Genomic DNA, 17538 nt, shown 5'->3' with positions numbered 1-17538 from the left:
ATTTTTAAGCCACCCACCTCATGGTATTTTTGTTATAGCAGCCTAAAGGGAGCTGTGAGAAATAAATTCCTGTTGTTTATAAGCCATTCAGTTTATAGTGTTTTTATTATAACAGCCCAAACATATTAAGACAGTTTTCCTTATCATTATCAGTAAAATGAAAAAGTTGGAGTAGGTGCTCTTTATGGTTCTAAGTTCCTGGTAATAAATCAGCTAATTTCTGTATGACCTTGGGCACATTACTTCTGTGTGCCTCAGTCTTCTCATCAGGAAAAAATGGGGATATTAATGGTAATTGTATGTTATTCTGAGAATGAAACACTATTCTTGAGACAAACTGTCAAGCTGTGTTACTTGTAATAAATTTGTGACCATTTTATTGTGTTAGTCCAAGAAGGCCTTAGTGGGAATGCTTTGACTGTGGCCTCTGTGGAGGATCAGTGATAGTAAGTCAGTAATTGGTGGAGGAAGGAAAATTTAGTTGCGAAGAATAGATGCCACTTACTGAGTGCCTACCATTCAGGAGTATGTGTCTTATATTACTTTGTTCCATGTGATAGTGGTGGGACATTACACTAAAAAAGTCAAAGGATGTGCAATATGTTCAGTGTTGTTCTTGTAGTTTTACCTCAAAAAATACATTACAATGTACATTTTTTTTAAGCGGACTTTTAATCTGGTGGAAAATAACTCATGTCTCACTGGCTTTGTTCTGCTTGGGTAATGCCATAATAATTTCCATTATCTGAGCCGTTTTTACTCTTTTTAGTTAACTTAAAACTTTTTTTTAACTTAAACTTTTTAAACTTTCTTTTTGTACTATGTTTTTAACTTTCTTTTCAGTGTGGTATTTGGTATGTACCAAATGTTTTCATTATATAAACAAAAGAACTTAATGTATCAAAATCTTAATTAATGTTTTTTATAAATATATATATATTTTTATATATACTTTTATATATATATATTTTGTGTGTATATATATATAAAAATTCATTTGAACAAAAGTACTCTTTTAGTGCTATCCAACATATAAACAATTGGATGCTAAAAATTAATTTGTATGCCAGTTATTTGGAATTAGAAACCTGATGTTACATCTGAGCCTCTGTTGAACTTTATTTGACTATTATAGGTCTGAATTAGATACAGTCTGAAATTAGCTCAATAAAAGGTATGTGTGTTTGCCAAGTATAGAGGAAGAACACTTTTTTCTAGGATAAAGTTCAGTAGAGAAGAGGTTTAATGATGACCCAGAGAAATTTTGAGATAGAGGAAGGTAGCAAACACCTACAGCAGGTGAAGAGTAGTTGGGATCTAGAAATAAGACCATGAGTTTCTAAAGTTAATATGGTGGGTTGTACTTTCCCTGATGATGAAGACCTACCTAGCCAGGTGAACTCAGTGGACACATCCATTGCCCTGGAGAAGGAAGTGTCCTGGCTTCTTGGAGCTCAGTGCAGTACTCAGATGCAGAAATCATGCAGGAAGAGAGCGCATCTCAGAGAGCTCTGGCAGCAGGTAAAGAGGCTCTAGTCGTGGGGTGCTCTATAGCTGGGGATGCCAGAAATATCTTTACCTTACTGGAATTCCACAAGCCTCATTCACTTCTCTGAAGCAATATTCCTTTTTTCTTTTCCTGCTCCAATTTTGGTGAAGAAGCAGTCAAACTCCTGAGAATTTATCAATTAACACAGACAGGAAAAGCCAAAGATTTGAAAATTTCATACAGTTAAGGACTTTTGAAGCTGGACCTTCAAAAATGAAGGTTTACAACTGCTGAGGACTTGATAGAATAGCTAGAGAGGTGGGGAAGTCCTCAAAGAACTGACTTCCCTGTGCTTTTGACTGTAAATACGTGTCAGTGGCTCCTGCTGAGAAAGGACAGGGCAGCAAGGGTGGTGTAGGGGTAGCTGCTTATCTTGTGGGTTTCAAAAAATTTACTTTTATTGAACTACAGTCAATTTACAATGTTGTGTTAGCTTAAATTATTTTTGAAAAGGGTTTTTAAGTGATAGGCTATCATAACCCTTAGCTTTTGAATTTTTGAAGTATAAATACAGTGTAGCACTTTTAATGTCCCACTGGACCTTTAATATAGAATTTTCTTGTCTTTCAAGGTAGATTATATTTTTGTAGAAAACTCAAGGCTTTCTCTTTCCCTTTCTTAACTCTGTTTCTTCTTTTCCCCCTCCTTCACTGAATAAGCTAGGTCCTGAGCCATCTGTAAAAATGGTATTATACGGTGATGCTTTAACTTTCAATTTTATTTAGAAGAATTACTGTTTTGGATAGGTCTATCTTGTTGTGAAAGTTAACCATTATTTTATCATTTTCATTTAAAATCTATACAGAAGGATTGTTGTTCTTTCACTTAGAGCTGTAGATATTATTGTAAAACCAGATTAATAATTGTACACTGGCACCTGCAATAACAAAAAAATGACATATTTTCAACTGTTGATCTGCTTTACTGATATATTTTTCCTAAAGTTGAGTAATGTTTATTTCTGCATGACTTTATATATGGATACATAATAGCATAATGGGCCCAGTTAGGTGGTAGTGAGTTCCTCTGTGTGCTGTTTTGCTTTAATTTCTAAAGATTACTCTTGCTTCATAACAATACTTGAAGGTATTCCTCATCTGAACCTAAGGACAGCTATAGTATTTCTTCTGGAGATACAAGGCTAAGGAGCCTGTGTTCTGATTTTGTTCATTGCCCTATGTGTCTACATGCTGTAGACTTATTAGGGATGATTTAGTTAGCCAGCCTCAGGCTATCCTAATGGGTTTCACTGATTGTTAAAAATGCTTTTCAAAGAATCTAACTACATTTTCCAAATAAACTGGTTGATTTATACTTACTGAGAGAGGAGTTCCAGTGCACCCACTCATATCATCAATTACAATCTCTTATAAAGTATAATTTGCCTAGTCTTGATTAAAAGGCCTCCTGCAATTCTTTTTTTCCTGCTGCTTAACAAATCCTCTGCTGCCCTCTTATGGCTGCCCATTGGTAGCAGCCATTGAGGTCCACTTTACCATCATCATGGGCCTGTCTTTCTCTGGGGTCCAGTAATTTTTATGGCTGCTGGATCTGTGGGAGACTGTCCCACTAGAAGAAGCTGCAAGGAGCTGCTTTGAAGGAAAAGTATGCACAGTGTGATCTACGATTACATCACAAGGTATTGACATTCAGGTAATTGTGATAATGTAGAGCTCCTGGGGTATGTATTTTACTTTATTGTTTGTTTCACGTTTGTTCATTTGTTCTTTCATTTATCCATTCATTAATTAGATGTTTTTTGAATGCCAATGCTCAGCACCTTGCCTTGCCTCCATCTAGTAGGTGCTTATTATAGATTTGTTAAATGAGTGAATGAATGAGTAAATAAATAAAAAGATAAATGAGACTTGGTCTCTGCTCTTGGGGAGACAAAAGTAGCAATTTAACTGCTTGGTTGCCCTAATTTTCTTTTTTTAACTCTTCAAGATCTTGAGAAAGATGTTCAAACTAGAAGATAGATACAAATATCAGATGAAACTTAGTTTCCTTCTATTTCTGAGAATTCATCATTCCTAACTGTAGAAGGGCTGTTTTAGATAGGATTTATTTTGCACCTAGGAATGATACTAATTTACTTCGATGTTTCTTGCTTTTGGTTGAAGGTAACATGCAGTCATGGTTGCACATTTTTCTTTATGTTCATCGGTCTCCAGGGCACCTCACCTGCTATAAACTCTGGCTTTCTGCCTCTTTTGTATATAATAAATTGTGACTTAAAATATATGAAATGTGACATGTTTGTGTTAAGCATGTTGTGAATTGTTAAATTCTACCATTTTTAAACCTGCTTCACTTGGCAAGTTTTTTTAAAAAACATGTTTTCCTTGCCACTTTTCATTAATTCTTACCAGGTATATGTCCATCATTGACTTTATTCCTTCTTTGATAATACAGTTCACTCAAATATTTTTAGGTTGAATAAGCTGCTTATGAAAAATAATGATCTATATCTACCCATTGGAGAAGAGCATTAGCATATACCTCATGTTATTTAACATTTATTGTGGTGATGGTAGTAGATGGTTGTATTTTGCAAGATTTCCTCTTTCTTTTGTATGTTTTGTACGTTATTTTAATTATTCTGTGAATCAGAGATTAGGCAGATTTGGTTTTTTTTGTTTGTTTCTTATGTCTGTGTTAATGACTTGAAAAACTAAACCAAACAAATTTTAAAAAACCAAATTGAATTGGAACTAGTAGTACAGTAATCATTGCTTTTCATTACCCATCAGTTTTATAACAACGAAAGAGATTAATGAAAAGGAGACTCTAGAAGGGAGGAAGAGATATAAAGAGTAAATCTTACAGCTTTCATCTCTTGACTGCTTCACATTTTATCCATCAGTTTAGTTGATCTTGACCCATACAGCCAAAAACCTATTATTTTTCATTATTTTAAATTACTTTTTCATCACTTTCAAGATGTTCTTTTAAAAAAAAAAAGCTGTTGGATTAAAAAAAATTATTTTGCCATGCTGAGGTGGTTTTCTGAAGTCATGGAAAATTTGGATAAAGCATCTGTCTCTCAGGAGACTGATAAAATGTAAGAATGCTTCCGGATATCAGAGCCTGCCAAGATAAATCTAGACCAGAGACTGAAACCATCTCCCTTTTGTGCTTTAAGTATGTGGAGAACACAGTGGTGAATATTTGGCACTTGTTGGCATAAAATTGATAACCTGACTTTCAAGTCTTGGGTAACAGGTATTACTCGAAGGGTCACCTGCAGCTATCATTATGTATGCTTTGTAGGATCTTTTGAATTCCAGATGTTATTTTCTCTTGGGCACTGGTTAATTGCGTTTTATTGTGGCCAGGCTTAAAACCTCTGTGTGTTGATGGACATTTTCATTCAGAATACATGGCCACAGATCAAAACAAACAAACAAATAAGCAAACCCAACCACATAGAAGAAACTGCAGCATGGAGTGGTTGCAGATATGATCTACCAGACTCTAAAAATTGCAGTTTTGCTGCCTGTACCAGTCGAGTTTCTCCATTGACTAAAAGAGAAGCCTGCTCTAGCTAACTTAAGGGGAAAAGGAATTTATTGGAAGGATGCTATATAACTCACAGAATTTCTACATATATATATATATGTAGAAATTTGTGGTATATGTATTATTGTATATAATTCTCTAGATTTTTAAATTTTGCATATAGCTAGAACTCCATCTAACTCAGTTGGCAAGATGTCACTGGATATTTTCCAAAATTGTTTTATTGGTAAGCTGATAGTGTGATGTGTGAACATTGCTACTGGAACCAGATTCCCTGAGTGTGAATCCTGACTTCCCTTCTTACTAGCTTTGAGATACTGGCCACATTTAACTTACCTTTGTAAGCCCTACTGTACTTTTCTGTGGAGTTAATAATAATAGTTACCTCACAGAAGTATTTGAAGAGAAATTAATCTAAGTAAATCATTTAGAACAGTGTTTGCCTTGTGGTAAACACTTGGTAAATGTTAATTTTTATAATCATTATTGTAAGGTTTTCATATGTGATATTTGACAAGCTGGTCACAAGAGAAAGGGACCTGAGATGTGTCTGAACCATCTGCTTCTTGTAGAGCTGGATAACAAACTCATCAGGTCAAGATAATGATCTGGAACCATGAAGTGCTACTATTTTAGATTAAAAATGTAAAACGTGAGCTTTCCCCTCATTCTTCATGCTAGATATCTGTTAGCATGGGCTGATACAGAACAAAAATGAATAAACAATTGTAAACAAATATTCGAGGATAAAACTTGCAAAGAATGTATCATATTTACTTTGAGAGCATGCTTTCTTTTGTAGACAGGTGCAAAATAGTAGTGATTTGTTTTTAGTTGTATATGCAAAAGCTGTAAAATAATATACTTCTTTAATTAGTCTTGCTTATTATTTAGTTGCATCTGACAAGTATTAAGACTACATTCTTTTTTTTTTTCTTAAAAATCTTGAAATTTTTTTTTTCCAAAAGGCAGGATTGTGACTTGAGTTTAAGCTCTAGCTGACAGCACATTGCTTGAAATGGGATAAGTTCATAGCGAGTGTTTGCTGAATAAGTAATATACTTTCATATAGAGTCACATTTTCTACTCTGCTGGAGAACTATTTCCAAAAGCGTATGCTTTCTGGTGATAGTAGTTAAATTAATTACATTGTATCACATATTTGAAAGGCCTAAGAGAGTAGGTCTTAAAAGTTCTCATCACAATAAGAAAATTTTTGTAAGTGTGTGCTGTGTGCTAGATTTATCGTGGTGATCATTTAGCAATATATACAAATACTGAATCATACTTTATATCTGAAACTAACACCATTTTATATGTCAATTATATCTCAATAAAAAAAGAGGAGGCTGTTTAAAAAAAAAAGTATGCTTTCACTAAACAATCCAATTTTACAGTGTCCTCCAAAAAACTCACTATGTAGTGATGGTAGGTGGATGTCAGGTGGGACAAGGGAAGGAAGGATAAAATGTGATGGAGAATACTGTCTCAGACATGAAACTAAGTTTAGGTGGATAATATAATAGAACCTTTCATTTTCTTGTTCTGTTTGGTTTGAAAGGTCCTGCTTTTTTTTTTTTTTTTTTTTGAAATCCCCCTTTAATAGTGTACTAAGCTGGCCAAGCTTCCAGATGCCTGTCAAGCCAAAGTTCCCATTTAGGGGAAACTGCTGCCCTTAGCCTTTGCTGTATGGATAGTCCCATTTTGTATTTAGACATAACCCCTGGCTTTGCCTGAATGGACACTGGAAAACTAAAGCAAGATAATAGGGCTTGGTACAGAGAGCTCAATTGAGCTAATCAGATTTTTCCCTGGAGAATTTAAAATACAAAATGTGGAGTAATAGAGATAGTTAACAGTGGGGACAGAAATTAAAATAGTGTATTAGGAAATATCTTCAGGTAAACGTGAGGATAAGATGTGTTACCATGTATTATGCGGAAGCAAAAATAAGAGAAATCTGGGAAAGCCATTAAATAGTGGATGTTAAAGAATCAGATGTTCGGAATTAAGTTGTGTCACTAATAAGGAGAGTACTAGAACATTGCCTGTTTGACTGATTGATTCATTCCTTTATTCAACAAATAATATATTTAGTTACTGCTGTGTACCAGACACTGTTCTAACCCAAGAGCATTGCTCTGAAAAGCAGTTAAGCCAGTGATTCTCAACTGGCTGTTACTTTGCCTGCCTGAGGATATTTAGCAATGTCTGTAGACGTTTTGGGTGTCACAACTGGGAAGAAAGAATGGTGTTGGTGTTCTAGTGGGTAGAGGCCTGGGGTGCCACTGAATATTCTACAGCGCACAGGACAACTCCTTACAAAAAAAGAATAAATAATCTGACTTAAAATGTCAATAATGTTCAGATTGAGAAACCTGGGTAAGCCATAGTAAGTACAGGCATACCTTGGAGATACTGCTAGTTGGGTTCCAAACGATGACAGTAAAAAGTAAATACATCAGTAAAGTGAGTGTCATGAATTTTTTGGTTTCCTGGTACATATGAAAGTTATGTTTATACAACACTGTAGTCTGTTAAATGTGCAATAACATATTTAAATAAATAGCATACATACCTTAATTTAAAAATTTATTTTATTAGTAAAAAATGCTAACCATCATCTGAACTTTCAGCGAGTCATAATCTTTTTACAGTGATAACATCAAAGATTACTGATCACAGGCCACTATAACAAATATAATAATAGTGAAGAAGTTAGGAATATTGCAAGAATTACCAAAATGTGGCACAGAGACACAAAATGAGCAAATGCTGGTGGAAAAATGGCCCAGCTTGCATAACACAGGGTTACCACAAGCCTTCAATTTGTAAAAACAGTAAAGGAAAGCATAAAAAAATGAGGTATGCCTGTGGATATTTCATAGAGTAATTATCTTGTAGTTGACATTTAACTTTCTGTGTTTTCAGAAAGGAAGATTTACTGGAGGAAGTTTACTGGAGTGAAATGGAGGCCTCCGTAATATTACCCATTCTGAAGAAAAAACTAGCCTTCCTTTCAGGTATGTTTTCTTCTTAAGATTGTTAGTTTTTATTGTTTAAACTTTTTTTATTTGATAAGTATTACAGAAATGCATTTCATTTTTCTGTGAAGGTTTTGTTTTAAAGGTATTTCTGAGACACTTTTTACTCAGTGGATAGCTATGTGAGCCATCTCTGTCACTGTTGGTACTTGGCAGGCCAAATTTTATTCTGTTCTGCAATTTGATTAAAATGACCTCTATAAGGTAAATGTCATGATGTCTCACTTCTCGTATAAAAATGAAATAATTAATACAGGCTGAGAATAATTGACTAACCAGCATCTAAATTAGTTTCTGAAATACCGAGTGATTCGTTTTTATGATAGCTTCCGTCCTAGCTTTTGTCTTCCATCTTCATACAAGGAGGAGTTATGAAATATAAGTCACATGATTTTCACTTTCTACTGTTCAAATTTGGGTATATAGGCTTGAATTTACTGCCAGTTATTAACCCAAAGTCTACATGAACTAAGAAGAGTCAAAAGAGAAGCTTTCAGATATTTGACTAGTGTGAAAGCAGTGGTGACATTGAGTGTAGCGACTTTCTGGAATTTTAGATCATTGAGTAAATTTGCACATGTTTTGTAATAGGTACTATGGCCCACCTATTTAAGATTGTTTATATTATTTTGCTCTTTCTCACTTACTCTTTTTAGATCCTATCAGAATTGATATTTAGGCTACTAATGTCCTTTTTCAATGTACATTGTATCTCTCTGTAAATTGACATGTTTTTCTAGGGTAGATTATAAAGGACAAAAGAAGATACTAAATTCTACTAGTATTATTGTTTCTTTACTTAATATGTATTTTCTTTTTTAAAAAAAGCTTCTTCCCTTACCAGTTGACATGTACATTCTATTTTTTTAATGATATGAATGGTATTGTAGGAAATGTTCTTATTCATAGTTTGTACATTTTGTACAAGTTTAGCAGTATAAATTTCTACAAGTGGAAGTGTTAGAAGACTTTACATTTAAATATTTGTTAGGTTTTGTCAGATTGCCCTCTAATAATACTGCTTCAATTGTTATTTTTCCCACCAGTGTGTGAAAATGCCTGTTTGCCCATACTGTTGAATATTAACTATTTTTAAAAAGTCTTTATTAGTGACTTTTTTGCATTCTTACCACACTTGTCTCTGTGCAGCATTTGACCGTGATGACCATACCTATTTTGAAAATCTTTTTCTTCGTGGCATCTGCCTTCTTTTGCATTTACACTGGTGATTATTTTATTGTCCCTTAGTGAAAGCTGAAGGCATGAAATTAAATGCTGTCCTGATTGTTACACCTGTCCTCTGCAGACAATTTCACAGTGGGTCAGAATGCTGCAGTCCAGATATGAACCTATTTGCAGATGTTTAATGCAGGGATCAAGCTTAGTGATTTTCAAGGAGCAAATGAAGCTTTTCTTAGCCCAACTCCTCTTGACTTTCTCTGTTGACTGTTAATTATTTCAACTAGTAATAATAGAGAAAAAAATTTCAAACCAAGAAAATCATTCAGGGGAGACCGTTTAAAAACCATGGGTACCCCATTAAAAAAAAAACAAACCTGTATTCTAAACAAAAAAAAATTTGCAGTTAAAGTTGAACCATTTGAAATTGCCATTTATTGAGATTAAACAAGGTGGTTGAATAACAGTATTTTATATGTTTAACCTGATAAAAGACAAATTGTTTATGGTTGGTACATCATGAATTGCATCCTTGTCATTCATAGTAGTCATTTTTTTCATTCCACTCCTTTCAGTTTTTAGTGTTAGAGATCATATAGAATTGTTTCTTTTGGTATTTGCTGGTTTTTAAGCTTCTAAAATTGCCGTGAATGTCAGTTGGGTCAAAAGATGGGTTTCAGTGTGAAAATCAATCATGTGGGGAACTTTCAAAGAAGCTATATGGGTATTAAAGTATTGATTATATTCTAATGCTTATGGAAAATTGAGGAGGACTTGAACATCCATGAAATGTTGAACATCCATCAAATGTAAGTGCTTTCCACTACCCAGCTTTCAGGCTTCTGTATCCAGGTCCCATACACTGCTAGGTTGCAAAGGGCTTTTCCCTTTATTGCCTCATAAACAAAGAATACCTTTCTGACCTTTGTGAGTTAACTTAGATCACGCCTCATCACAGAGTGTTCTTATGACTTGGTTTATAAATTCTACCCATTTTTCTTAAGTTTTCATTTTTCTGTGAAACTTTTTACATTTATCGTAGCTCTTATCATTTTCTCCATTAAAAAATCCCTTTTAATAATACTTTGTATGTTTTGTACAACACAGCTTAGCAAATAAACTGTCATATTTCATTCTACTATTTATTATGTCTTAAAGCTTTTTTTCCTAGGTTGGTTGGAAATTTGTTTTGTTTTACTTGTAAATACTTACTGTGCTAGGCAAATAGGTATTTGATGAACTGATTTGAATAAGAAGCAGACTAAATGGAAGAAGTTAAACAAAATAATTGCTGTGTTTAAATGAAGATTTCATGGGTGAACTTTTTTCCTCTTATTTTTTCTAAATTTTGAATAATTTTGCTATACTACTGTAAACATTTACAATATATAAAATAAACAGCCATTAGATAGTTTTTACTGGTGTCTTAAACTTGTAATTGTTTTAGTAACATTGGATCCAAATATATATTACTCATTAAGTTCTTTAATATCTATTACGTGTTAAATTTATGTATATTTCCCCTTAACAGGAGGAAAGGACAGACGAAGTGGACTCATTCTGACAATTCCATTATGCCTGGAACAGACAAATATGGATGAGCTGAGTGTCACCTTAGACTACCTACTCAGCATTCCAAGGTGACTCTAAAGGTGTCTTTTCTTAAATTTCAATATGTTTTCATTTACTTACTAATGATTCCTGCTTTTGTTAAAGTATACTTTGCTGTATTATTTTATGAGCAGTGAAATTATAATTGAAAACACTAGAATCAGTAATTTATGATGCCACAGCAGATAAAATAGACTTTATGCTCCTGATGCACTGAATGATACAGATTTCCAAAATGTACGTACTGTCAATTTTTAAGGAACACAAAGATTGAGCGTCTGTCTATATCCCATGTAATTTAAGAAAACTTAGAGAAATGAATTCAGTAGAAAGCATCTTATATTTAGGTAGCTATTTCACTAGATATAAATATATCTGTATGTTTTAATATATTGAGTGTGGCTATTTGGAGTTTAAAACATTTTTATATTAAATGCACAATTTTTTAAATATTTTAATCCAAAGATCCTTGAATTTTTAATTTTTATGTTTCTTGAGTGAAGACAAAACTTAAACCTTTATATTTGCGTGAGCCTACCCATTACTTCAACAACAAGAACGAAAAAGCCCCCTCCCCAGCTTCTTTTCCTATATGTGGTATTTGGGGGCTGAAGTATGACTACATGTTAGAATCATCTGGAGTTTTTTGTTCGTTTATTTGTTTGTTTTAATTTTAATGCCTGGGGGTCCACCTCCAGAGATTCTGATGTAATTGTTCTTGGGAGGCCTGTTCATCAAACTTTTAAAAAATTCTTTAAGCTTCCCTGATGATTCTAACGTACAGCCAGATTTGCAAACCACTGCTATAAAGCATGAGAGTGAGGACAGATTTTTTTTGTTTGCAAAATACAGAGGTGGTAAAAGAAACAGGACTCTCTCTTATATTATTGTTATGTTATGCTCTTAAGCTCCATAAAGTGAACTTTAAACATTTTATTCAGAGCAAACAATTCTTTGTATCATTTTCTTTTATTATTATTGGAATTACTGACATAATAGATTATTTCATTTTAAACCACCTTGCAGAATACAGGGTTAAAATTATATTTTAGAACAATTGACTTTAATCACATCTACTTTCAATATTGATCAATAAAGTAATGATTCTATTACTGATCACTTTTTTTCAATATTGGGGAAATAGAGGTCTTCAAGTGAAAATTCTCACTTTTTTTACTTTCTTGAAAGGAAAGTTATCAGACCTCACAGTGTATTGGTATTGAATAGCCTTGCTAATTCTCTGAGCTGCTTGTTGCTAATTTGTATTATTCATCATTAGATAATAAACTGCTTTTATTAGACACATTGCTAACAAATTATGAAAAGATACTCATAGATCCATAGATGGTTAAAAGTAGTTGGGGAATTTAGAGACCATCTGAACCAACTGCCTTATTTTATGGTTGAGGGAATTGAGACTCAGAGGTTAGTTACTTTAGTATTATATAGCTAATTAGTAGAAGAGCTAGGATTGACATCTGCAGTTCCTGACACCAATCCAGGACTCTTCATACTGCAGATGAATAGAGTACAGTGTAGATGCATTTTAGGTGAGGTTTTGAAGTTAGGATGTAATGCAGAAATTACTGATAGTCAGAATTATCCTTGAAAGATGTCTAAGGAAGGATTAGAGACTAATAACCTATTTTTCCATGAACATGCTAGTTTTCCTCCAGCATTGGGACATATGACTGAGGGTGAGTTCCAGTAGGCTTGTGATTAGGTTTGTGATAAGAAAATGCACTCTTATATACTAGAATCACTCTCAACCCCCCCAGGATGCTCACACTGTAAGAGACACTGGATCCCTGAGATGGGCTAAGGGACTAGCAGTTTCACTTATGTCTCCTGTCTGTTCACTGCTTGTGTGCAAGCAGAAAGTACAGTGGAGGGCAAAATAGCTAATACTGTTTAAATTTTCTCTCACTCTCTTTCTTTCTTACATATATATACATGTAATACTCTTTCAGTAAAAATTACACATGATTTCTGCATATCTGCACATACCTGCCAGCTAGTAGAGAAGATAAAAGTTGAAGCAAGATGGAAGAACTTATTCTAGCAAGACAAAACAGATACCTGGATACTTTATTTTTGATAATTTTTCTGCTAAAGTTTGACTTTCTCAAATATTTGTGAAGCTCTGAATTGTTAGCTGTCTGCTTTCTTGGATCAAACTCCTGTAACTTTGGCATTTAAAATGTAATTGGCAGCTTTCTATCAGTACTTGCCATTGCATTAGAGAGAGTGTTTTTGAGCTCTACATTGCAACTCTGGACAGCAGTTTATTATGTGCAAACTTAAAAACTGGCTTTTCTCCTTCAGAATGCCTACCATTCAAAAACCACTTCTAGATTGTATTATGAGAAATTTCAAATATACAAAAAAGTTGAAAGAATTGTACAGTAAACACCATTTGCCCATTGCTTGGAAGCCTGCAGCCAACATTGTACTGCTTTATTTTATCACATGTCTATTATGTGTTTTCCACCCCTCTTTCCATCACAGAACTGTTTTTAAGTTTATCCTTGTCACATTGGGCTCAGCTTGAGTCTGGAAGGGGTTTCCTCTTTTAGTGTGTCTGCAGTTTTTGTGTGATCTGCTTGTGTCTCCCATCCCCTGCTGTTAAAGCTTATTCCTCCCAGCTGTGAATGTCTCTAGACAGCTCCAGCTGTGTATGTAGCTAGCTAATGTGGCCTCTTCTTTATAGGAGATGTCCAAAAATAGCCTTTTTTGGCAATGAACATGTTAACATTTTGAAGATAACACCTTTCAAAGTTATGTAAAAATAAAAAGAAACTATTCAGTTTCTTACCTATATTTTAGGCTTATTTTAATGACCAGAGACAAGGTGTGATACATACCTATTTTAAATGGGTAACCCAGCACAATTGAAAATGGGGGCATTTCCTGTTCCTTTTCACACAGGTTGACCCTAAGCTTTTTTGTTTGTTTCAGGCTCTTGGGCTGAGAATAGAGGAGAGATTCAGGTTAATTGTAGCTTGATCTGAATACTAGGTTATGTTCAGTTAACTCCTTGTATTCAGATCTATGTGGAGTTCAAGACTAGCATTGCTGCCCCACTTTCTGTAAAGGGCTTTTACTAAAGAGTAAGAAAGACTGACACATTTGGGCCAACCTGAGTGTTTGATTTTAGGAGATTACGGTAAACAGAATTTTTCTTTTGTTTTCCCAGCCATTGCTGTACCTTTTAGACATAAACAACAGGATCAGAAATTATGAGTCCATGATTCAGAGAGCAGAGTCAAATCCAAGATTCCCTTATGGAGGTAAAGACAAGAAATATAAATTAATCTGTAAATCTTTTCATTAGAAAGTAAATATTGAGATTAGCACTAACAAAAGCCTCACAAGTAGGTGTTTATATCATTTCTTTATGTATTTCAGAATTTTAAATCAACAGCATATTCACATTGAGTGTGTAGAAGGAAATTTGTTTCAGTACTATTATACAAAGTGATTATAAGATACTGAGACTACCTGCTTTTTAAAAATACATGGTAAAACATATACATCAGTGTTTCTCAACCTTTTTTCCCGCTATTACCTTTGTAAGGAGCCCTTTTAGGTGGTTTTTCCTATTCGCTTCTTGGTGTCATAGAGTTTACTGCGGAGTCACAGTCTTTATGAGACTGTGAGGTCCTTGAATGCAGAGCCATGTTTTATTTGTCTCTGTATCTACAATGCTCATAAAAATGATTTGGAGACCTTAGGTATTCGTTATATGCATATTGAAGGAACAAACCAGACTTAGCAATAGATGTCATAGAAACGACCTAAAATAGATCTTGAAAGGAAATATAACAACTGTATAGCTCTATAATTCTTTGAAATGGTGAAATTATCATATGAATCCCATACAGGTAGTTTTGTAACTACCAGAATTCTGTAGGGCATATATTCTGTATGTTCAGAATTTTAAAAAAATTATCTTTGGACATTTTATTTAAAGAAATTTATAGAACAGACAGAAGTGGAGGCCCACGGCCCTTTCTACTCATCCCCGCTTTCTCAAACTCCACTTCCACTGCAGCGCTCCCTCCCCCACTTTTAAGGAGCCTCCTTGGAGTTTACAGCACTCTGCAGAGCAATTAGAAGGTAGTTTGAATGTGTATGTGTGTGTGTGTGTATATATATATGTGTGTGTGTGTATATATATGTGTGTGTGTGTGTGTGTGTGTATATATATATAAAAACACTAATTTATCATTGATTTATCTTCCTAGACTTTAAAAAGTTCAGTATAGTCTGTGAGGATGTGACTGGGATGGCTCTTCTCTGTTTTTGTTTTTATTTTTATGGGATAAGCATCTAAGAAAGTTTGAACCTGTGCCTTCCTTATTTCTCCTCAACAAATGCACTTGTGGCAAATACAGATATAATTGTGTTGACCTTGGAGTTACTTCAAATCACTGTAGTTAATTGCTCTGAACATGCTTTTTCTGTTCATGAGTGCTTTTTAAATACTCATTTCATTCATTCAATGAATATGTATTGAAAACTTATGGTGTCCCATTTTAAAATGTGACACCTAAGGTATTATTTCCTTTCTTTGCCGTATTTTTTTAAACATTTTTTATTGAGTTATAGTCATTTTACAGTGTTGTGTCAAATTACAGTGTAGAGCACAATTTTTCAGTTATACATGAACATACATACATTCATTGTCATATTCTCTTTTGCTGTGAGCTACCACAAGATCCTGTATATATTTCCCTGTGCTACACAGTACAATCTTGTTTATCTATTCTACTTTTTGAAATCCCAGTCTGTCCCTTCCCACCCCCCGTCCCCCTGGTAACCACAAGTTTGTATTCTGTGTCTATGAGTCTCTTTCTGTTTTGTATTTATGTTTTTTGTTTTTTTTAGATTCCACATAGGAGCGATCTCATATGGTATTTTTCTTTTTCTTTCTGGCTTACTTCACTTAGAATGACATTCTCCAGGAACATGCATGTTGCTGCAAATGGTATTATATTGTCGGTTTTTATGGCTGAGTAGTATTCCATTGTATAAATATACCACATCTTTTTCATCCAGTCATCTGTTGATGGACATTTAGGCTGTTTCCATGTTTTGGCTTTTGTAAATAGTGCTGCTATGAACATTGGGGTACAGGTGTCATTTTGAAGTAGGGTTCCTTCTGGATATATGCCCAGGAGCAGGATTCCTGGGTCATATGGTAAGTCTATTCCTAGTCTTTTGAGGAATCTCCATACTGTTTTCCACAGTGGCTACACCAAACTGCATTCCCACCAGAAGTGTAGCAGGGTTCCCTTTCCTCCACAGCCTCTCCATTTGCCATATATTTTTAATTTTTTCTGTCTTCTCTGTTTCCTTTTTGAATGCTTAACTTCACGTAGAGGGATGGCTTAGTTGTCAAGCTGGACTAGTACAGCAGTAGCCAGGCTAATTTGTTGATACCAAGTGCAGACTTGTACACCATGCATTGTGAAGACAAGAAGGACTAGGTCTGCACTCTTAAGGGCAGTCTTTCAGCCTTAACTGCATGCCAAGACCTTGAATGATTTGTCTCACCTTTTCAGTTAATATTTCTAGAGCACTTACCATGCAAGGCACTTAGTTTTAAACTAAATACTTGTATTAACTCAATCTTCAAAATAAGGCTAAGCTAGATACTACTATTACCCCTATTTCATAGATAAAAAAATGAGAGCAGAGAAATTAAGAAGCTTCCCCAAATTAATGAGCAGCACCTTTGCTTATATTCTGCTTGCTCTGTACCTTGTTATGCTAAATTTTATTAGCTCCATTATATAGATACTTTCCAGAATCTTCCAGCTGTTGTCCAGACTTACAGCACTTTTCATTTCTGACTCTTTAGGCATTTAATCATAATGTGTTTAATAATTCTTGAATTTTTACATATATTATTTGTCTTACCTTAAAACAATTTTTCAAAGATGTATGTGGTTTCCCTAGTAACATTAAAAAAAAAAAAGGTGATGTCTGTGAGTTTAAAGTAGTCACTAATTAAAATACTTTTCTCCCCGCCTTTTCACCTTTCTGAGTGATCTTAAGCTCCTTGAGGGGAGAAACTGTGTTTTATAATTTGTAGTTTTTCATAGCCTTTTGCAGTACCTCATACTTAATCAGTGATAGGTAGTCACTGGGGTCAGTGGATTTGGGTTTCTCTTTTTCACTTTCTTTTACTATTTCAGTTTCTTCAGAACTCTGTGTACTCAAAAGCAGACTGACTGAACATTCTCAGAGTATCTTACATTTTCTTGGAAAATCAAATAAACATATAGAAGTTGCAGCTCAGTAGAAGCTATCTTGATGGATGAGAAGTTTGTCTAGGCTGGTCTTGCTTTTATTTGAGAACTTTAAATTAGAAATGGACCTGAGAATTTACTTACGGGTAATGATTGGGAGGCATACATAAAAAGAATATCCTATATTTCAGGAAATAATAGGTTAATGGTGAGTCATTTAATTCTCATAACAGCCTTACGAAACGAGCACTATCATCCTTATCTCCGTCTGACATATAAGGGAACTTAGGCATGGGAACAGTGGGTAATTTAAGTATCTAGACCAAGAAGATGTGGTAAAGTAGGGCTGGGAGGGGTTTTGGACCTGGCAGTCCAG

The 17538-nt window shown here is 34.3% G+C and overlaps 1 protein-coding gene across 7 annotated transcripts in view; it reads left to right on the top strand.

The window, feature by feature from the left end:
- SESTD1 (SEC14 and spectrin domain containing 1) overlaps nt 1-17538 on the top strand; it is a 222665-nt gene that overhangs the window by 140387 nt on the left and 64740 nt on the right. For 6 of the 7 annotated variants that reach the window (XM_072961233.1, XM_072961234.1, XM_072961235.1 and 3 more), the window contains 2 exons: nt 8003-8094; nt 10826-10934. In XM_072961233.1, coding sequence (XP_072817334.1) covers nt 8003-8094; nt 10826-10934 — 201 coding nt within the window. Of the gene's footprint in view, nt 1-8002; nt 8095-10825; nt 10935-14101; nt 14196-17538 lie in introns of those variants that run through there. The other variant, XM_072961237.1, reaches the window with a different exon arrangement.

This window comes from Vicugna pacos, chromosome 5, assembly GCF_048564905.1.
Source record: "Vicugna pacos chromosome 5, VicPac4, whole genome shotgun sequence".
Taxonomy (NCBI): domain Eukaryota; kingdom Metazoa; phylum Chordata; class Mammalia; order Artiodactyla; family Camelidae; genus Vicugna; species Vicugna pacos.
The sequence above is the reverse complement of the archived record's forward strand: the minus strand, read 5'-3'. Positions and strand labels throughout refer to the sequence as shown.